General features: G+C 42.5%; 1 protein-coding gene across 8 annotated transcripts in view; it reads left to right on the top strand.

Annotated features, from left to right (window-relative positions):
- Nucleotides 1–22,459, top strand: part of ARHGEF9 (Cdc42 guanine nucleotide exchange factor 9) — a 569,920-nt gene that overhangs the window by 291,890 nt on the left and 255,571 nt on the right. For all 8 annotated transcript variants that reach the window (XM_070256606.1, XM_070256600.1, XM_070256604.1 and 5 more), the window contains 2 exons: nucleotides 6,808–6,952; nucleotides 17,924–18,018. In XM_070256606.1, coding sequence (XP_070112707.1) covers nucleotides 6,808–6,952; nucleotides 17,924–18,018 — 240 coding nt within the window. The remainder of the gene's footprint in view (nucleotides 1–6,807; nucleotides 6,953–17,923; nucleotides 18,019–22,459) is intronic.

Raw genomic sequence — 22,459 nt, 5'->3', positions numbered from 1 at the left:
GCCCAAGACAGCCATAGTGTCCTGTTTTCCTTAGACTGTGGGACATTTTACCGGCTTTGCCAACTTCCCCTCCTCCACCAACAAAAGCTGAATCCAGAGACTAGTGTCAAGGAAAGCCTCTGGGCTGAATGTCAGGAGACCTGGAGTTTTGTCCCAGCTCTGTGCCCTGTTGTCTGTATGACTTTGAGACAAGTCCTTTCATCACACTGGATCTCAGTTTTCCTATGAAGGGGAGAGGGCTGTCTTGGAAATCTCTAGGCACCTTCTGGTGACAAAACTCTGTGTTATTTGACCTGGAGAATGTAGGCAGAGGACAGCTCAATAATGTGCTTCTCTCAGCATTCATTGAGTGGTAGCTTTTTATCCAGCATCTTGCAGGGTGCTGTCACATACATTACTTTCATTTAATTCTTAAAGTAACCTCGTGAGGCGGGAGAGATTACCCTCATTTTGCCAGTGAGCAAACAAGCTCAGAGAGGTTGAGTGACTTATCCAAAGTCTTAAGAGATTATGACAGAATTTGGATTCAAATCTCACTTTTGACTCCAAGTCTAGTGCTTTTGTCTAGCTATCTATAGTTTTCAGGGGATTTGATTTGAGTGCTGACAAGAAGGTGCTCACCACGCCGCCATTCATGGACAAATGTAGTAGAAAGAATGTTGAATAAACACTAGAAGGGACTATCTGGCTTTGAGACTTAAGAATGTCTTCATAAGGGGGTATGCTATAGTTTCTCCAGATGATTTTAGGGCAAAGTATTTTTTAAGGGTAGTTAATTAAAATTCTTCTCCTTGGTGGTGGTGGTGGAGGGTGGTCTAGCTTGATAGCTCTTGACCTGTCCTGTCGTCTCTCACATTCCACTTTTAGAGAACTCGGGTCTGATCAGGACAGAAGCAATAAGCTCGCTTTTTCCCGGAAGGGCATTAATATGTTTACAGGCATTCTCTTTCTATATTTGTCATTTTTGATAGGCTTTAAGGACAAAAAATTGGCATAATATTATTGGGAGTAAATTTTATTGCAGTGGTTTTAAAACCAACAATCAAAAAAGCCAACAAATAAACATATCTAGTGACTCCATTAACTGATAATTGCCATTGGCTATTGCATGTCCAAGGTTACCAGTCACTAGGAAGAGGGTCATAGATGAGTATATCACCCTACGAGGGGGCTGTGTGGAGTGGGCATGGGGTTGCTTTGTGGGTTCTTTAAAAGCACAGGCTTTGGAGTCACAAAGGCTTGAGTGTGACTTGCCCTCTCATCTGTGAAGTGGGACAAAACACTCCTTACCTAAGAGGGTTGTTGTGGGGAATCGAAGGAGCCAGAGTATGTAAGGTTCTCAGACTAGTACCATTCATGACATGTCATGGGCATCCACAAAGTGGTAGCTGTTGTCATTGAAATTTAGTAAATTAATAAGCGTAAACAATGTACAGTCTGAGAAACAATTGAAGACAGTACTATAGCAGCAGCTGGTTAATGTATTTGAAGGAGCAGTGTCTGAGGTTAGGAAATTGGCTTCTAGTCTCATTTCTACTCCTGACTTGCTTTGTGACCTTGAAACAGATCCTTCCCCTCTCTTGGCCTCAGTTTCTCCATCTGAACCAGAGAACTTGCACCAGATAATTCCTGAGGATCTTTCCTCCTTGCTCTTCTCTAGTTCTTTCCTCCCAGCAATGCCTATAATTGTTTCTGAGTCTGGTGAGAGACTCCTTGCCCCTCAGTGGCTTGTTTCAGAATAGCTCTCCTTGGCAGGCTTCCTGTGCCCTCTGCCGGTTGCTTGGAGATGCTGGCTGTCTTTCCCTGGGGAGTTATACACCAGCCCAGACAGGGATTGGGGTCCAGGAAAGAAGCAAAGTGGAGTTGAAAAGATGAATGTCAGGGAACATTGATGTAGGTCAGGGGTCCTGTTGACCATCTGGTCCAATCACTTCATTTTACAGATGATGGGGACACTGAGTACCAGAAAAGGGAAAGATTTCCTTGACACACAGAAAATGAAAGGCAGATAGAACCCCAAAGTTCTAGTCTTGGCTCTGCCACAAATCCTACTGACAAACTCCCTTCTCCCTCTGGATTTTAGCAGCCTTCTTTGTTACCTGGAGATCCTCCTCCTTCTCTCAGGCACCTTGCAGGTCTATTATGAGTCTAAATTGAGATAATCAATGTGAAAGCAATACATTGGTAAGTAGTAAAGGCCACATGATTACAATGGATCATTATAGGCAAATAAAAGTGAAAAACTTGGCGAGAAGAATGGCTCAGGTTATTTTGTGTTTCTCAGGGAAACTGGGCTTTGTCCAGGGAGTTTTATTTTTGAGGTCTATTCACTCAACCCTCCAGAGCTAAGTGGTTCCTGAAACTGTAGCTGCTTTGGCCTAGATTTGACTGTGACCAAGCCTGGGGCTGCTCTTGTAGCCCAGGTCGGGGGTGCAGCTTCAAGAAGATGATGTCTGAAGGCAGGGGTGGGATCTCTTCAGAGCCCTTCATTTGGGGAGTTTATCAAGGGTCAATAGGGACTGATACTTCTCTGGGCCTCACGCCTTGCACTAAGAAAACAAAAAGAATAATACTAATAATTACAGCTCACATTTACACAGTGCTTATTATGTTCCCAGGCACTGTTCTCAGCATTTCACATGTATGAACTCATTTCATCATACAACTACCCTATGAGTCTGGGACAATCTTTAAAATAAGGATGATAATAATAACTACCTTATAGGGTTGTTGTAAAGATGAAATGAGTAAACACACATAAGTCCTTATAACAGTGTGTGGCCAAGAGTCATTGTACAATAAATGTTGGCTATATGCATTAGTTATTAAAAGCAAATGTCACAGGAAGGGACCATACCTCAAGCCTGTCATTAGCTAACACCTTAGTGGGAATTACTAGACTACAAGTTAGGGGAATAAGGAGAAGAATGATAAGCATTCTTTAGATTTGTACAGGACTTTATACTTTGCAGAGTGTTTTTCTGTATATAAATTGATTTGCAAAACTATTCTAATTATAATTGTCATTATTATTATCATTATTCCCATATGACGGATGAGGAACTTGAGGTATAGTATATAAGGAACAAAACATTGAAGTTGGAGTCAAAATGCCTAGTTTCAAAGTCCTGGCTCTTGTACTTTATTGTATATGTGACTTTTGATAAGTCATTTAACCACTTTAATTCTTGGTTTCCTTCATTTGTCAGCTGGAAATAAGAAGTCTCCCCTCTTTCCTACCTAAGAAGCAGGAAAACATACTAAGTGCTTTTACTTCTATGACACTCATCCCCCCAGTGTCCCTGCTCTATTGAGCTCATTACCACTATCCTATTTTATTATGCTTCTGCCTACAAATGATATTCATAACCATACTCAGAAACAGCTAGGGCGGTGGCTGTTGTCCCCATTTCACACCTGAAGAGTCAGCAGTAGATGTGGGATTAGGACACAGGGACACAGCGATCAAGTCAATGCTGGATCTACACTGCCTCTCACTCCATTCTGGGATCTCTTGAGAATTATTGAGTCCAATTTTCCAAGCCTCTTAACTGCTGGACATTTCAAAGTTGGTAGCACACCTTGAGAAGGAAACTACAGTCAGCTTTTGCCAACAATATTGCCAACAAGTCACATCTGGCCTTCCTCTCCCTGTGGGAGGAACTCTATGGGTTCAGCTCCTCCTTCTTAGTGGCCCCTTGGCAGAATGCAAGGGAGGGATGGGCAGGGCACTCCCTGAGTGAACAAAGCTGCCCCCTTGGTGTGGGTTCTGCTGTCCAGACCATCAAGGACACTCAACAAAGAAGAGGAAAGTCCAGAATGGGTACCACATCAAGGTGTTTATGGACACACCAAATTGTGAAGTCATTGCTACAGGAGCCCCAATTTGGGCAGCCAGATAGTAGATTTTCTTTAAAGACATTAGCAGCTACAGAGGTTTTAACCTTAATTCAGGATAGGCCTTAGCAAAAGTACAAATGGCTGTATTCCACCTTTGTTTTCTTACCTCTTCCAGCTCTAGGGGCCTCTGTCCTCTAAGCTTCAAACTGCTTAGTTCTGGTCCTTCCCGAAGCTGCTGTTTCCAAAAAGCTGTGTCCTTCTGTATTGGGTAGAATTGTGCCCCCCAAAATATATCTCCAAGTCCTAACCCTCAGTACCAGTGAATGTTACCTTATTTGGAAATAGGATCTTTGCAGATGTAATCTAATTATGATGAGGTCATACCTCATTAGGGTAGACCCTAATCCAGTGACTGATGTCTTTATAATAAGAAGGAAATTTGGACATAGATGCAGACAAAGACACAGGGAAGAAGGCCATGTGATGGTGGAGACAGAGGAGTGATGCAGCTGCAAGTCAAGGAATGCTGAGGATTGCTGGGAGCCACTAGGAGGTAGGAGGCAAGGAAATATCCTTCTCTGGGGATTTCAGAGATAACATGGCCCTGCTGACACCTTGATTTCAGACTTCTTGGCTCTAGAACTGTGAGAGAATAAATTCTGGTTGTTTTAAGCCACTCAGTTTGTGTTAACTTGTTACAGCAGTCCTAGGAAACTAATACACCTTCTGTCTCTCAAATCAGAGTTCTGTCCCCAAGTACAGTCTGAAAAGCAATTTGATTAGGCTAATTCATATGGAGGTATTTATCCTCATAAAGAAGGGTGAACCCCTACCTCCACAATGTTGCTGAAATTGGTGGAATGTCAACCATTTTGACCATTGAGATGTTCAGGTCATATAGAGGAAAGAGGATTTGGGGGAAGGTATCCCAAAAATCTTACTATGGAGCTTGACTGCATTCTCTGTAGGAAGCTCCCCCTCCTATCCAGAATCAAAATAATTCAATACTCCAGGCTCTTCCATTGCTGGGCCTCAGTTTTTTTTTCCATCTGTTCAATGAGGTGGTTAGATTGTATGACCTATAAGAAGGCTTTCAGCTCTAACAGTTTATGGGGCTATGAGACAAAGTAAATAAGTTAGGACTAAGGGGAGTGATTAAAAAACAATCTTTTTAAAAATTTTTTTTTAAAGATTGGCACCTGGGCTAACAACTGTTGCCAATCTTTTTTTTTTTTTCTGCTTTATCTCGCCGCCACCCCCCCCCCGCCCCCGCCCCCGCCCCCGTACACAGTTGTATATCTTAGTTGCACGTCCTTCTAGTTGTGGGATGTGGGACGCTGCCTCAACGTGGCCTGACGAGCAGTGCCATGTCCGCGCCCAGGATCCGAACCCTGGGCCGCCACAGCGGAGCGCGCGAACTTACCCACTCGGCCACAGAGCCAGCCCCTAAAAAACAATCTTGAGACCATGTCTTAGTATTTGAACAGATTCAGTATGGTCTCTTGTACGTCTGCAGCTCTATTTTCAGTACTACTCAGTGATTTTTGCTGTGCCTGAGGATGAGCCGACTTTGGCAGCTGGTCTCTGCCCTTGGAAATCAGGTTAGCAATTGGGTAGAGACCGTTCCCTGGGTCATCCAAACTGTTAGCTGCTCCCCACATTCAATCCCCTTAGGGATAGATGATACAGGTAGATACCTGTACTGTGTTCGTAGTGACTTAGGGGTGTTGAGGAGGAACTTGAAGGATGTAGGGGCTTAGGAACTATTTTTATCTTTTCTAGAAAGGCAGCATGGCAGGTCTGTAGTCAGATAGACCTACCATTTACTGGTTGAGTGATCTTAGGCAACTCATTTATCCTTTCTGAGCCTTGGTTGCCTTACTGTAAAATGGGCTACTACCTAGCATATGTAGTAGTTGTGAAGACTGAATGAAATAGCATGTATAAATATACCCAGCAGGATATCTGACACATACCAGGTGCTCTACAGATTTTCAGAGATGTTAATTCCTTTCCCCCTTTTCCACTTGGAGGTCAGGAAGGAAAGAAGGATTTGGGATAAAGACACCTGGCTATGTTGATGTCAAAGGAGAAGACTTGGACTTGGTCTTAGCTTAAGAGGCGCTTCTGGCAAGAGAGGGTTTCTCTTTCTCAATCGCTCTCTTTCTTTGCTTTTCTTTTTTTTTTTTTTTAAAGATTGGCACCTGAGCTAACAACTGTTGCCAATCTGTTTTTTCTTCTCCCCAAAGCCCCCCATTACATAGTTGCACATTTTAGTTGTGGGTCCTTCTAGTTGTGGCATGTGGGATGCTGCCTCAGCGTGGCGTGATGAGTGGTGCCGTGTCTGCACCCAGGATCCCAACCAGCGGAACCCTGGGCCGCCGAAGTGTAGCACGCAAACCCAACGATTCGGCCACGGGGCCGGCCCCAATCTCTCTCTCTTTCAATCTCTCTCTCTCTGTGTCTCTTTCACACATACATACACACTTTTTTAATACTTTATTATGTGCTTTGTATGCATTGTCTCATTTCCTCATGCTAGAAACTCTGCAAGGTAGGGATTATCACTATCCTTTTTGTGCAGATGAGGAAACTGAGACTCAGAGAGATTAATCCATTTGCTCTAGGTCTCACATTAAGTAAAGGTTAAAGTCTATAGCAAATGCAGAATCCTCACTCTCCCCATCCCAATACAAACCAAACACAAAAAATGCCCAAGAAAGGAGAAACAGTTAGGTACTATTTTCTTTAAATCAGTTGCCTGATTTTCATTTTCTCCGCTGCCTCATATCTTTTAGGCTCTTAGTAGTCAGATCTTTGTATTTATTGATGACACATGGTAACCCTGCCTAGATTTGGGGGCTGGACCAGATAATATTTCAACCTGGAAGATCTGTTGTTTAAGCCAAGTGTTGGCCCACTCCCCACCTCCATTGAGTAACTAATGCTGATTAGGTTTCTTTGCAGTTTTTCTTTCCCTCAGCTGAACCATCGCCAAGGATTCCACCCCTCAAAATTCTCCTGGAAAAATGCCATTCTCTGCCCATCTCACAGAACATCCCCATGGAGCTGGATCAAGTAGGCTGGAGGAGGCCCAGGAAGCTTTGCACAGGTATTCCTTTTATGCCCTGGTTTTTGCAGCAGCACATGCCAGGCAGGCCTCATGCATAGACAGACTTTGTTGACATTTCCTCTCCTTTCCTCTTACTCCCCCCTAGTTCCCCAGTACTCTTTCTCATTGGTACCTGAAAATCCACTGTTAGCAATGCCTTGATAGAGATTTTTCCCTCTCCATGCTCTTCTTTTAAAATGCAAATATCCTCATTTTTGAGGCCCTTTAACTCAAAGCACTCAAATAACCCATCTTCCCAAACCTCATTTTTTTCCAAGGCCCTCTGTACGTAATACTTTCAAGGTCTTATAAGCCCCAGTTCTTTGTGTCCATGCTCTTCATAATGCTCTTATATACACCCTGCTGGCCTCAAAGGGACCAGTCCCATAGTCCCCACCCCCAATGGGGTCATCCTAGCCCTGCCTTTCTTGCATCTTGCCTAGACTTACTCTCTGTGGGTCCCAGGTCCTTCCTCTCCTTCATTGACCACTGACCATAGAAAGCCCCTCAAGGCTCAAGGCAGCTTCATTTAACCCACTCAAAACCCAGAGGCTTCCCTCCACCAACACCTCAGTTACCTCCCAGAGCTTTAGAGTACACCCTTTCAGACTCAGTCCACTGGCCCTGCCTGCCAGACTCTTGTCACTCACAAACAAAGCTCCATCTTCTGCCACAATTGGGAGAGTCCATGCTCTCTTACCTGTGGGCTTTATACCACACCCTAACAGACCCCAGTCCCAACCCCCTAGTCCTTTTATTTTTTTAACTTTTTATTAAGATTATGATAGTTTACAACATTGTGAAATTTCAGTTGTTCATTATTGTTAGTCATGTTGTAAGTGCACCCCTTCACCCTTTGTGCCCTCCTCCCACCACCCCCCCCCACCCCGGTAACCACCAATCAGTTCTCTTTGTCTATATGTTTAACTTCCACCTATGAGTGGAGTCATACAGAGTACGTCTTTCTCTATCTGGCTTATTTCACATAATACCCTCAAGGTCCATCCATGTTGTTGTGAATGAGACGATTTTATCCTTTTTTATGGCTGAGTAGTATTCCATTGTATATATATATATATGCGCACCATATCTTCTTTATCCAATCATCAGTTGATGGGCACTTAGGTTGCTTCCATGTCTCAGCTATTGTAAATAATGCTGCGATGAACATAGGGGTGCATGGGACTTTTGGAATTACTGTTTTCAAGTTCTTTGGATAGATACCCAGTAGTGGGATGACTGGGTCATTTGGTATTTCTATTTTTAATTTTTTGAGGAATCTCCATACTGTTTTCCATAGTGGCTGCACAAGTTTGCATTCCTGCCAACGGTGTATGAGGGTTTCTTTTTCTCCACAACCTCTCCAACATTTGCCACTTTTTGTTTTGGTTATTTTTGCCATTCTGACAGGTGTAAGGTGATATCTTAGTGTAGATTTGATTTGCATTTCCCTGATGATTAGTGATGATGAGCATCTTCTAATGTGTCTATTGGCCATCCATATATCTTCTTTGGAGAAATGTGTGTTCATGTCCCCTGCCCATCTTTTGATCGGGTTGTTTGATTTTTTTGTTGTTGAGCTGTGTGAGTTCCTTATATATTATGGAGATTAACCATTTGTCAGATATATAACTTGTAAATATTTTTTCCCAACTAGTGGGGTGTTTTTTTGTTTCAATCCTGTTTTCCCTTGCCTTGAAAAAGCTCTTTAGTCTGATGAAATCCCATTTGTTTACTCTTTCTATTGTTTCCCTTCTCTGAGAAGACATGGTGTCTGAAAAGATCCTTTTAACACTGATGTCAAAGAGTGTTCTGCCTACATTTTCTTCTAGAAGCCTTATGGTTTCAGGTCTCACCTTTATGTCTTTGATCCATTTTGAGTTTATTTTGATGAATGGTGAGAAAGAATAGTCAATTTTCATTCTTTTACATGTGGCTGTCCAGTTTTCCCCACACCATTTGTTGAAGAGATTTTCTTTTCTCCATTGTATGCCCTCAGCTCCTTTGTGGAAGATTAGCTATCCATACATGTGTGGTTTTATTTCTGGGCTTTCAATTCTGTTCCATTGGTCTGTGCACCTGTTTTTGTACCAGTACCATGCTGTTTTGATTACTGTAGTTTTGTAGTATGTTTTGAAGTCAGGGATTGTGATGCCTCCGGCTTTGTTCTTCTTACTCAGGATTGCTTTAGCAATTTGGGGTCTTTTGTTGCCCCATATGAATTTTAAGATTCTTTGTTCTATTTCTGTAAAGAATGTCACTGGGATTCTGATTGGGATAGTGTTGAATTTGTAGATTGCTTTAGGTAGTATGGACATTTTAACTATGTTTATTCTTTCAATCCATGTGCATGGGATGTCTTTCCATCTCTTTACGTCGTCATCAATTTCTTCCAGGAAGGTCTTGTAGTTTTTGTTGTATAGGTGTTTCACTTCCTTGGTTAAATTTACCCCAAGGTATTTTATTCTTTTTGTTGCAATTGTGAATGGGATTGAGTTCTTGAGTTCTTTTTCTGTTAGTTCGTTGTTAGAATATAGAAATGCTACTGATTTACGTATGTTGATTTTATACCCTGCAACTTTGCTGTAGCTGTTGATTATTTCTAATAGTTTTCCAATGGATTCTTTGGGGTTTTCAATATATAAGATCATGTCGTCTGCAAAGAGTGAGATTTCCACTTCTTCATTGCCTGTTTGGATTCCTTTTATTTCTTTTTCCTGCCGAATTGCTCTGGCCAAAACCTCCAGTACTATGTTGAATAAGAGTGGTGAGAGTGGACACCCTTGTCTTGTTCCTGTTCTCAGAGGGATGGCTTTCAGTTTTTGCCCATTGAGCATGATGTTGGCTGTGGGCTTGTCATATATGGCCTTTAATATGTTGAGGTACTTTCCTTCTATACCCATTTTATCGAGAGTTTTTTATCATAAATGGATGTTGGATCTTGTCGAATGCTTTCTCTGCATCTATTGAGATGATCATGTGGTTTTTGTTTCTCATTTTGTTAATGTAGTGTATCACATTGATTGACTTGCAGATGTTGAACCATCCTTGTGTCCCTGGTATAAATCCCACTTGATCATGGTGTATAATCTTTTTAATGTGTTTCTGTATTGGGTTTGGCAAAATTTTGTTGAGGATTTTTGCATCTATGTTCATCAGTGATACTGGCCTGTAGTTTTCCTTCTTTTTGTTGTCCTTGTCAGGTTTTGGGATCAGGGTGATGTTGGCTTCATAGAATGTGTTAAGGAGTGCTCCATCTTTCTCAACTTTCTGGAATAGTTTGAGAAGGATAGGTATTAGATCTTTTTTGAATGTTTGGTAGAATTCTCCAGAGAAGCTGTCTGGTCCTGGACTTTTTTGGGGGGAAGGTTTTTGATTACTGTTTCAATTTCTTTACTTGTGATTGGTCTATTCAGATTCTCTATTTCTTCCTGCTTCAAGTTTTTGGAGGTTGTAAGAGTCTGAGAATTTATCCATTTCTTCTAGATTATCCAATTTGTTGGCATATAGTTTTTCTTAGTATTTTCTTATGACCTTTTTTATTTCTGTGGTATCTGTTGTGATTTCTCTTGTCTCATTTCTAATTTTATTTATTTGAGCCTTCTCTCTTTTTTTCTTAGTGAGTCTGGCTAAGGGTCCGTCAATTTTGTTCATTTTTTCAAAGAACCAACTCTTTGTTTCATTGATCCTTTCTACCATCTTTTTTGTTTCAATTTCATTTATTTATGCTCTCATTTTTATTATTTCCCTCCTTATACTGACTTTGGGCTTTGTTTGTCCTTCTTTTTCTAATTCTGTTAGATGTCGTTTGAGATTGCTTATCAGATTTTTCTTGTTTGTTGAGGTGAGCCTGTCTTCCAATGAATTTCCCTCTTAGGACCGCTTTTGCTGCATCCCAAATGAGTTGGTATGGCGGGTTTTCATTTTCACTTGTCTCCAGATAATATTTGATTTCTTCTTTACTTTCTTCAATAATCCATTGTTTGTTCGGTAGCATGTTGTTTAGTCTCCACATTTTTGCCCCTTTCCCAGCTTTATTCTTGTAGTTGATTTCTAGTTTCATAGCATTATGATCGGAAAAGATGCTTGCTATTATTTCAACCCTCTTGAATTTGTTGAGGCTTGCTTTGTTTCCCAAGATGTGGTCTATCCTTGAGAATGTTCCATGCACACTGAGAGGAATGTATAACCTGCTGTTTTTGGATTGAGTGTTCTGTATACATCTATCAAGTTCATCTGGTCTAATTTTTCATTTAATTCTATAATTTCCTTGTTGAGTTTCTGTCTGGATGATCTATCCAGTGGTGTTAATGGGGTGTTGAGGTCCCCTGCTAGTATTGTACTGTTGTTGATGTCTCCTTTTAATTTTGTTAATAGTTGCTTTGCATATTTTGGTGCTGCTGTCTTGGGTCTGTATATATTTATATGTGTTGTGTCTTCTTGGTGGAGTGTTCCTTTTATCATTATAAACTGCCCCCTTTGTCTATCTTTTTCTGTTTTGCTTTGAAGTCTACTTTGTCTGATATAAGTATGGCGACACCTGCTTTCCTATGTTCATTATTAGCTTGGAGTATCATCTTCCCTCCCTTCACTCTGAGTCTGTGTTTGTCTTTGGCGCTGAGGTGTGTTTCCTGGAGGAAGCATATTGTTCGCTCTTGTTTTTAATCCATCCTGCCACTCTGTGTCTTTTGATTGGAGAGTTCAATCCATTTACATTTAGAGTGAGTATTGAAATGTGGGGGCCTAACGCTGCCATTTTATCCTTTGTTTTCTGGTTCAGTTGCATTTCCTTTGTTTCTTGTCACATGATTTTTGGACTACCAATTCAGGTAGCTAGATTTCTATATTGGCTTTCTCCTTATTTGTAATTTGTGTCTTTATTCTTGTTATTTGTTTAGTGGTTACCATGTGGTTTGTATAAAACATCTCATAGATGAGATATTTCATTTTCTGATAGCCTCTTATTTCCTTAGATTAAGCTATTCCATCCCTTACCTCTTCCCCTTCTAGGTTGTTATTGTCAGATTTTTTTTCTTCCTTCTTGTGTTGTGAGATTGTCGTTAAAATGACAAGATTATATTTATTCTTGGTGTTTCCCTTCCTTTTATCTTTAATGTTATACTTAGCCTTTGCTAACCTGTCCTGATGGAGAGCTGCAACTTTCTGATTTTGTCTTTCTACTTATCTCCTTAGCCCTGGGATTTGTAACCCCTCTCCTTTTTTTTTTTTTTTGATTTTTCAAGTATGAGGGTCTTCCTGAGCATTTCTTCTAAGGGAGGTCTTGTGGCAATGAACTCCCTTAACTTTTGTTTATCTGGGAAAGTTTTTATTTCTCCATCATATTTGAAGAATATTTTTGCTGGATAGAGTATTCTTAGCTGCACGTTTTTGTCCTTCAGAGTTTTGAATATATCATTCCACTCTCTTCTAGCCTGTAAGGTATCTGCTGAGAAATCTGATGACAGCCTGATGGGGGTTCCTTTGTAGGTTATTTTCTTCTGCCTTGCTGCCCTTTGTATTTTCTCTTTGTCATTGACTTTTGCAAGCTTCACTAGTATATGCCTTGGGGTTGGTCTTTTTACATTGATAAAGTTTGGAGCTCTATTAGCTTTTGTCACATGGAGTTCCATCTCTCTCCCCAGGTTTGGGCAGTTCTCAGCCATTATTTCTTTGAACAGGCTTTCTGCCCCCTTCTCCTTCTCTTCTCCCTCTGGGTACTTATAATACCTATGTTGTATTTCTTAATTGGGTCAGATATTTCACGGAGAGTTCCTTCATTTCTTTTTAGTCTTAGTTCTCTTTCCTCCTCTATGTGCAGCATTTCTATATTCCTATCCTCCAAATTGCTAATTCTGTCTTCCATATTATTGACCCTACTGTTCAGAGAGTCCAGATTTTTCTTAATCTCCTCCATTGTGTTCTTCATTTCCAACATTTCTGATTGGTTCTTCTTTATAGTATTGAGCTTTTTTGTGACATAGCTCCTAAACTCGTTGAGTTGTCTATCTGTATTCTCTTTAAACTCAATGAGTTTTTTTAATGATGGCTATTTTGAATTCATTGTCATTTAGGTTATAGATTTCAGTGTCTTTGGGATTGTTTCCTGGGTACTTGTCATTTTCCTTCTGTTCTGGAGTTTTAATATATTTTTTCATACTGCTTGTTGGCATGGATTTGTGCCTCTGGATAGAGATAGAGTTTAGTTACTGCTTCCACTTGCTTCTACTGGAGTTGGGGGGGAGTAGCTATGTAATCTGCACCAACCAGGATCCCTGTCAGCTGTTGTTGACCAGACCTGGGCCCCTCCTTGTGGTCACAGTGGCCCTGTGGGGTCTCTTATCAGCTGTGGGGACAATCACAAGGGGGCTGCAGGTTTCTGGTGCCTACTGTCACAGACCACCTAGATGTGCTCTCTTCTTAGTGTCTGCAGCAGTGTTATGGGCTTTCACAGAGGCTGGGAGCAGGTTCACCTAGGCTCACAGCTTTGCCACCGTCAGGACCCACAAGATCTCACTTGTCCACTATGGGCCACAGCAGCGCTATGGGTATCTACTGCAGTCTGTGGTTAGCTCACCCAGCTGTACTACTTCTGCCTCAGGGCCTTCCAGCCTTGTGATTTCTGGGCAGCGCCTCTCCACTAATGCTGTGCAGAAGCTTTCCTTGTGGCTGCTGTGGGACTGTGGATTTTCCCCCTGGAACATGGAGCAGACTTGCTGGGGCTCCAACTTGCCACCGCCCAGTCACATGGTCTCTCTGGGTCTCCCTTGCCCCCAAGGGCCACAGCAGTAGTTTGTGTTCCAGAGGTGGCTGGCAGGTTGCTGTGCCACCTGGGATCCTCCTACCCCGTGGCCTCCCAGCATTCTGAATGCTGGACGGGTCCTCTCCACTAATGCCAAGTAGAGGCTTTCTCTGTGGCTGCTATGGGACTGTGGATTTTCCCCCTGGAACGTGGAGCAGGCTCGCTGCGGCTCCAACTTGCCACCACCCACTCACACAGACTCACTGGGTCTCCCTTGCCCCCTGTGGGCCCCAGCAGGAGTTTGTGAGTCAGAGATGGCTGGCGGGTTGCTGCACTGCCCGGGATCCTCCTCTCTTGGAGCCTCCCAGTGTTCTGAACGCTGGGAAGGGCCTCTCCACTAATGCCGAGTAGAGGCTTTCCCTGTGGCTGCTGTGGGACCATGGATTTTTCCACTGGGCTAAGGGGCAATCGCAGGGGGCTTAGGTAGGGCTGTAGTCACCTGTTTTCACCATCACTCTGCCAATGTGTGCACAAGTCTGCCCTTGATGCCGTGGTGATGCTATGAGCATGTCCACTGGTAGAAAGTCACTTGCAGGTACGAGGCTGTCTGGGGGTTGGAGAGTTTTCACCTATCTCCACCTCCTCCCGGAGGAAATCCATCCACCCTCAATGTATAGCAGCACGGGTCTCTCAGGCATGCTGAGATGCTGTGTGGCTATCCTTTGTTGACTGATGAATGTCCAATTAGTTGTAGTTCGAAGGGGGAGAGACAAAGAAAACTGCTCACTCTGCCATATTTCTCCCTAGACCTTTTTACAGCAACATAATTTGCATAAATGCTGAGGACACACGGGACCTCACGGCATTCCTTTCCAAAGTTTCCTATAGTCTCTACAAGCTCTGGGAGCCCTGGTCCCACTTCCTCATAACCCAAAGTTTCCCTCAACCCCAAAGGCTCTGAACCTGCTACTTCTCTTCTTCTTTTCTCTTTTATTCTCCTTATTCCATGTGTGGAAGACATGTGGGATGCTTTGACTTGAAACTTACTTCCAACCCTGCAATTCTTTGCCAGCATTCCAGGAAGGTGGGAGCCAAAGAAATCACAGGTTTGGGTCTTTTGTAGTATCATCTCCCTCAGAAATCCCCAGAAGCTAGGAAGGTGGTAAAAGGAAAGAGTAAAGACTTCTGAAGATAGGGAGATAATCCTTCACTGTTAGAACTAAGAGGGTCCATAGAGTTTGCTCAGTCCTCTTGTTTTATGATTGGGGAAATGTGCTCAGACAGGGGAAGGGACCTGTCCAAGGTAATAAGTCAGTTCGTAACACAGTTATGACTCAGGGCTTCAACCTTCTGACTTTCCACCATGCCTGAGTGCAAATTTACTCCAGTTATAGAGCAACGTTCTAAATGTTGGAATGCCAAGCCTGTTTCCATTCAAGCTCACCTGTACTGGGATTGCCAACTGTCTCCTTTACCCCTACGGAGACTGCAGGTGGTAGGTGCAAGCCAAGTCATCAAGGTAGCAGCAGATGTCTGCCGTATTTTCTAAGTCCGCTGCCTGGGAAGAAGACATTCTCTCACAATCCCCTGGGAGGTCACGCCAGGGGGTCTAATGCAGGGGATCTGGTCACAGCTGTTCCCCTCCTTCCTCTCTCTTAGGGAGTGAGCCCAAACCCCAGCAGTTCAGAGACTTTTTGGCTGCTGCCACCACTCCACTACCAAGTGCATCAGAGTGCCCCACACCAGCCTCCTGGTTGTCAGGAGCAGATAACAGCCTCTTTGGGAGAAGCCTAACAAAACCAGGGTTAATACCTACCTTAGGGACTGCTCTGGGCTTATTTATAGGCCATGGGTGGGAAAATGTACTCCTGAGACTGGCACAGGTCCTGCTATCACCTCAGCAGCTACTCTCACCTCTGGGATATAAGTGGCTCCCACGTTGTAGCTCTGCTTCTCAAGGTCACAAACAGATGCTTGGACTAAAAATATCCTTAGGAAGGAGGATGATGTCAGGATCCCATTTGGGAAGCTAGTTGTCATTCAGCTCCTCTTATATCCCTGACCCTGCTGGAAATAGGATCCAAGGATTCCAGTCCCATTATATTTAGTACCTGATTTACCTCATCTTGTTCAGGGCCTGAAGGATTTCAGTTTGTTTTCTAGTGCTCAATCTCTGCCCTTCCATCTTCCTCCACATACATTCCTACAAGCCACTCCCTCTCAGCTTCTAATTTGGAGATTCCCAGGTCAGACCAGTATAGTGGAAAGAAGATCAACTTTGGATTTGGATAGACCCAGGTTCAAATTTCTGTTCTGCCACCTGGAAAAGTTGCGTTATATCTCTGAACCTCAGTTTCCCCATCTAAGGAATGAGATGCTGGATAACATCTGACGCACAGGATCATTGTGAGGACTGAGTGAAGTAAAATCTAGGAATGTTCCTGCCACAGTTCCTGGCATAGTGATAACTGATGGTAGGTTCCTTCTTTCCACTGCCTTCCACCAACTCCATATGGCCAAGGAGTTTCCCCACATGCACACACACATACTCTACTGTGGGACTCAACCTGAATCTACCCTAGTAATTGAGCTACTTCCTCTCATTATTCATTTATTCACTCACTCACTGACTCAACAAACATTTATTGAGCAAAGTTAGAAGGTCAGTGGAGTTTGCTTTCTGATAGCCTGATGTGCTGGAAGGGCAAAAGTTTTGAATTCAGGTATACCTGGATTTGAATTTTGGCTCTATCACTTACTAGCTGCGTGACCTGGAATAAATCACTTTACCACTTTGAGACTCAGTTCTGTTATCTGTAATATTAAGGTAATAATTTGAACCTCATAGGCAATGCTGTAAGGCTAAGAAACATAAAAATATTTTATAAACTCTGAAGTGCTATGCAACTAGATAGAAATGATAATAATGACAATAACAATAAACTAGTTAGAGATAGGAGTTGTGTCTATACCTATCCAGGCCCCTTACATATTTGATAGTCCATAAATATCTGTTGACGCCAATATTAGAATTCAAGACTTACTTTCCAAATGAAGTATGGGTGTTCTTCTACTTGAAAGGATCAGAATCCCAGAAACAACTCCACTGTAGGTGTATCCACACACATTTCACCCCACATATTGGCTGAGCTCTGCTCAAACCACTTGAAGCTTGGCTGACTCAGAGGCTTGTTTTGACAATAACATTCAAATAATTTCCCACTGAGGCCCTGTCCCTCCTAGTAGGGGTGGCTCTGGGTTGGTGTTGATCTAGAGGGCTGTAGGGAACAGCTAGAAGAACCTAACACCACTTAACTAAAAGGCCATGGGGCAGTTGGAAGCAATCTTAAGGAAGACACTGGCTTCTGAGCAGGTAAGAAGAAACTGATGTATCTTTACTTGTTATTTGTGTATTTCTTTGGTTATAGTATCATTTAGCTGCATTTGATAACTGAGCCAGGTGTCAGAAGACCTGAGTTTTGTTGCTGGGTTTCTGTGTGTGTTTGTGTGTGGTCAGTTCCAATCATTCCTTTTTTGTGAGCTTCAGTATCGTCATCTTGGAAATGGAGACAGTGCTGTTTAGCTGTTCTGAGAACACAGATTTCACTTATTAATTGGGTCTGATTAGATATGTCCTTGGTTTCTCCTCCTACTCGCTGGTTTTAGGATACAACCACTACTCACATTTCCTTTGAACATGTGGGTTACAGAAAGAGATGAAAATTTAGAACTGAATTTTCAGTTCTATTCAGAACTGAATATAATTCAGAAATATAATTCAGGATATAATTCAGAAATTATATTGCTTTGGGGAAGTGTGTTGAGAGGGGCAACAAATTAGGCCTAATGGTGGAAACAAGGTTTTGACAATATTTGTTTATTTTAACGCAGCTTTCCATACCACTTAAGACTTCAAGTACTAGAGAATTGTCCAGACCTGGAATTCTTATGTAATTCTAGACAAGAGCCTGAGGTTCCTCCTTTCCCAAGATATCCCTTGAGCGATACAAGAAGGTCCAGGGTATTTCAGATACTGGCTTTGGATTTCTTCTTGACTAATTTCAGCTCCCCTTCTCCCCTTTACTGGCCTCATGTGAGCATAACCTTCCATTCCATCCCTATCCACCTCAATCCTGGTGGTTCTGAAAGGTAGATCAGGGTGACTAGCAGCCAGGCCTCTCTAAAAGGAGCTGAGATATGAACTCAGCCTAAAGGCTATTCTCTTGCCGCAGGTAACTTGGACCAGGGCTCCAAGACACTGGAAACCTGTAAGAATGCTGGTGGATACTGGAAGCACCAGGAACCAGGAAACAAGCAAGTTAATAAGGTAAGACCTCTTTCTTAGTTCCTTTGGATCTTGTTAAGCCTCCAGGACCATTTATTTCTTCTAAGCTTTCCTTTTCTTAGACATATTCCAAGTATTGGAGCTTCCAGCATGTGGAATGGAAGCAATTTTAAAATGGGTTTCTGAGCTATTTTATAGCTCATAAAAGTTGGGAGCATTAACCTTTTTTCCCTGAGGTTAATTTTTTTTATGAAATAAACCAAGGACATTTTATGGCTTCTATGCAGCCTGTTGCTGCCATTGTCTTTGGCTGCCTTTCCTGCAGCAGATGGAGGAGCTGTGAGATTTTAAACCCGGGTACTTTGGTTTGCTTTTATTACATCCTTTGGGTTCATGACCATCTCTTCACTGCTAACTAGTGGCATATTTATGGGGATTTTCTTAGAGAAGATGTTTCCTAAATACAGATATAATAGCTGGTTCTTAGGAGTTCAGTGTTAGCAGACTTCTTTACTTCCATGTCTTTACATCCATGTCTGTTGAGTATTTGTGTGAACCTTTGTAAATGTAGCTTTATTACTATATCTCTGTGCATGTGCATGCCTCTCCACATGTGCCTATATATGCATCTTTGCCCATCTATGTGCCTGTTAAAGTTCTTCTTTGGTTCACGTATGGGTGTCCCTGAGCATGACTACAGTGTATTTTTTAATTTAACTCTCTGCTTGTGTGTGTCTCTGTTTGTGTGGATAGATAGATAGATAGATAGATAGATAGATAAGCATTTTGTCTGAGTGTATCTTTGGGTGTTTCGACATCTGGTGTTTTCCTGTATGTGTTTGGATCTATAGGCCTGTCTATTTGCATCTTTTTGCTTGAGGGTGTATATAGGTGCCTTCTTTCAAGTGTGTCTGTGTGTCTGCATGAGTCAGTCTATCTAGGAGCAAGCATGTTTGAACATATAAGGCTACAGCTCTGTGGCTAAATCCTGGTGAGCAATGACAAATGAGAATGCAACCCCCAGAGATATCTGGCCTAGTGGCTTAGCTTTCACTACCACCACCCTCCCAGTTGAATATTTCTGCTCAGAAATAAGCTTCTAGTCACAGCAGTTTAGGCATGTTTCATGACAACCACCACCTAGAGATTCTTGGCCAGGGATATGTGTCATAAATGTGAGGATTTGTTTTGTTTTGTTTTAGTTTGGGGGTTGCAAAGTAAGGCCCAGAGGAAAAGTTCTATGACATTGGGCTTACCTTCTTCTGTTTCCTGCCCCTGCTCAGTTGCCCTCTTATCAGCCTTCTCTCACTTGACTTCCCTGGCCCAGACTCAAGCTGGTCCATTTCTCCTAATACAAAGGGCACCAATAGGCAGTCTGAACACCTATTTTCATTTCAGCCAGGTCTCCATGCTGGGCCTCTGTTTATTCAGAGAACAAATGATCAGCATCCTCTTAATCAGTAATTTTTATGTGCTCAAAGACAGCAATTAGTCATTTGTGATAAGATCCTGTCCTTTGGGAAGCCAGCCTTTGTAAGGCCCCAAGAGGTTAAATCCAGGGAGGTGGTTCCAGCAGGATAAACTATTCAGACTCAATAGTTTAGGGGAGTGATGGAGGTCACCAGGAAAACCTTCGAGGATTCTATGGCATCCACAGGACTTGAAATGCTTAAGCAACAGTTTTTGTGGCCCTGCTCAGCCCTTGGTTCTCCTATGATAGTAATGATAATAATATTAATAACAGCTTGGATCTCTGTAACATTTTACAAAATGCTTTCAAATCCAGTGTTTCATTTGACCTCATGGCAGCCCTGTCAATAAATATCATCTCCCTTTTGTACATGAAAACTCTGAGGGTCAAAGAGGGCATATGGCTTGCCTAAAGTCATCCTGCTGGTAAGTGGTAGAGCCAGGACCCAAACCCTCTGTATGACTCCAAATCAGGATGCAGGTCCTAGATCTCTGCTCTGTCTTTCATAACCCTGGAGAATCCAGAGTTGGGAGCACAACACTTTTTCAAGGAACTAATCCAAGATAAGTTAAAAAGAAGAGTCTAGTGGTAGGCTGAAATATTCAAGACTTAGAGAGAGTGGAATTTGAGCTGGGCCCTGAAGGATGGGAAGGGATGAAATAAGCACAGCAGGGAGGTGGCCTCGTCAGATGGTAGGTGCTGTGACCAGGAGAGAACCACTTTCCCTCTTCCCCCAAGAACACTCAGTTCAAGCTGGCTGCCTATTAACAATGCCAGGAGTCAAAGAGAGCCACTCTTTACATGTGTGCGTACCTTATAGCTAAGAGAGCACTTTTAAACATATAATAACATTTGATTCTCACAGATAGCTTGGGAAGACTGTGTTATCCATTTTGCAGATGAAAAAATGAATCTGAGAGAAAAGAAACAGCTTTACCAAGGTCAAAAAGCAAGTAGATATCAGAGTAAAGGTGGGCCTTCTTATGGCTCCAAGCCCAGTGACCTGATACCTATTCCATATTCCTGCTTGAGTAAGATGGCAAGATGTCTGCTGTAGGTCTTATAGCATATAGACCTAGCCATATTTTGCCTCCACCACCCCCACCATCTGCTGCCTTCTCTAGGGCTCAGTTTGACTGGCCTTGACCTTGGTAGGCTGAGGATCAGCTGATGATCTCAGCCAGGAAAACATGCTATGCCGGTGGCCACATCTCACCAAGTCAGGAAGCTCTGGTGGGGATATGCTGGAGGCAAGACCAGTACCCAGGCCCCCAGCACTCTGAGGGAAAAATGTTGTTGGCTCCCCCTCAGTGGTTTCTTTTCTCTTCTGCAACCCTTATGTGTTACCTGTTAAAAAGCCAACCAAACTTTCTCCCAGAAGTTAAAATTAGCCAATCTCTTCTTCTCCCCAAGGCTTGGCTAAGAAAACATTTTCCAAAGGAAATTTATTAGTAAACTGATAGGGACAAATTGCTTTAGAGGAGTTTGGGAGGATGAGCCTTGAGTTTCAGGGTCTAATCTATTTCCCTTTACTCTGGGTTCTAGGCAAAGTCTTATCTGGGGCTGGTTAAATTTTTCTGCAGAGATTCTGATAACAATAATATTAGTGTTGAGCTTTTTAAAGTGCAGCCATAACCATTATCTCATTGGAGCTTCATACCCTGGGAGGGCAAGGCAGGTATTATTGTCTCTATTTAATAGAGGTAGGGAATGAGTCTCAGAGAAGTTTAACAATTTAAGATCACCTAGCTAACTGTTGGCAGAACCAGAATTGGAACCTAGATGTCTTAATTATCAGGTCTGTGTTCTTCTGACTTCATCTACCTGGATTACCTTCGTGGCCTTTGATTTTAAAGCTCCTTTCTTTCTGAGAACCCAGAACATTTTTGGTCAGCTTTATTAATATATAATTTAAATATAATAAAACTCACCAAGATTAAGTGTACAGTTTGATGCGTTTTGACAAATATGTATAGTTATGTAACCACTGACACAGTCATGATATAGAACATTTTCATCACCCCAAAAAGTACCCTCATGTCCCTCTGTCATTTGTCCTGTCTCCCCACTCCCCTGGAAATCACTGATCTGCTTTCTATCTCTATAATTTTGCCAAAATTTTAAAACTGGTAATAATTAGTTTATCTTCAAAAACTTGTGAGGACAGTAATGATCCCTTTCTGAATCTTGCAAACTTACAGGGAAGTGTAATTATTTTTTCTAAGTCATCCCAAAAGTTTGTTTGTTCATTCATTTATTTATTCACTCAGAAAACAGAGACTGTGTTCCAGGAACTGAGCTGGGTGCTAGGATACAGAATTTTAAAAGACATCTGTTCTCAAGGAGCTCACAATCTAATCAGAGAACTATAAGCCAATGAGGAATCAGAGCAACGTGATATGTCCTAAGAAAGAGGCTTCAACCTGAGTCTGTAGAAGTACTTAATTCTGTTTGAAGCAATCAAGGAAACAGATTAAATCCTGAATTCCAGAGGAAATGTTCTTTGAAAAATGATCAGGAGGGGCTGGCCCGGTGGCGCAGTGGTTAGGTTCGCATATTCCACTTCAGCGGCTCCGGTTTCGCCGGTTTGGATCCCAGGTGCCGACATGGCACTGCTTGGTAAAAGCCATGCTGTGGTAGGCTTCCCACGTATAAAGTAGAGGAAGATTGGCATGGATGTTAGGTCAGGACCAGTCTTCCTCAGAAAAAAGAGGAAGGTTGGCAGCAGATGTTAGCTCAGGGCTAATCTTCCTCAAAAAAAAAAAATGATCAGGAGTTGTGAAACAGGTACAGAGGTGACAGGGATAGGATTGGATACCTCTTTCCAGGCCAAGAGAGGGCAAAGATGTGAAGACAAGAATCAGCACACTTAGGGAACTACAAGATGGATAGATGAGATGATGGACATCCTGGCAAAAGTTCAAAAGAGCCCTAAAGGGCAGAGGTGCTAGTGGGCTTGATAAGAACCCTGACATCAAGGCCAGTCCCGTGGCCAAGTGGTTAAGTTCTCGT

Source organism: Equus caballus, chromosome X (genome assembly GCF_041296265.1).
Source record: "Equus caballus isolate H_3958 breed thoroughbred chromosome X, TB-T2T, whole genome shotgun sequence".
Classification (NCBI taxonomy): Eukaryota; Metazoa; Chordata; class Mammalia; order Perissodactyla; family Equidae; genus Equus; species Equus caballus.
Note: the sequence above shows the minus strand (reverse complement) of the source record. Positions and strands in the feature narration are given on the sequence as shown.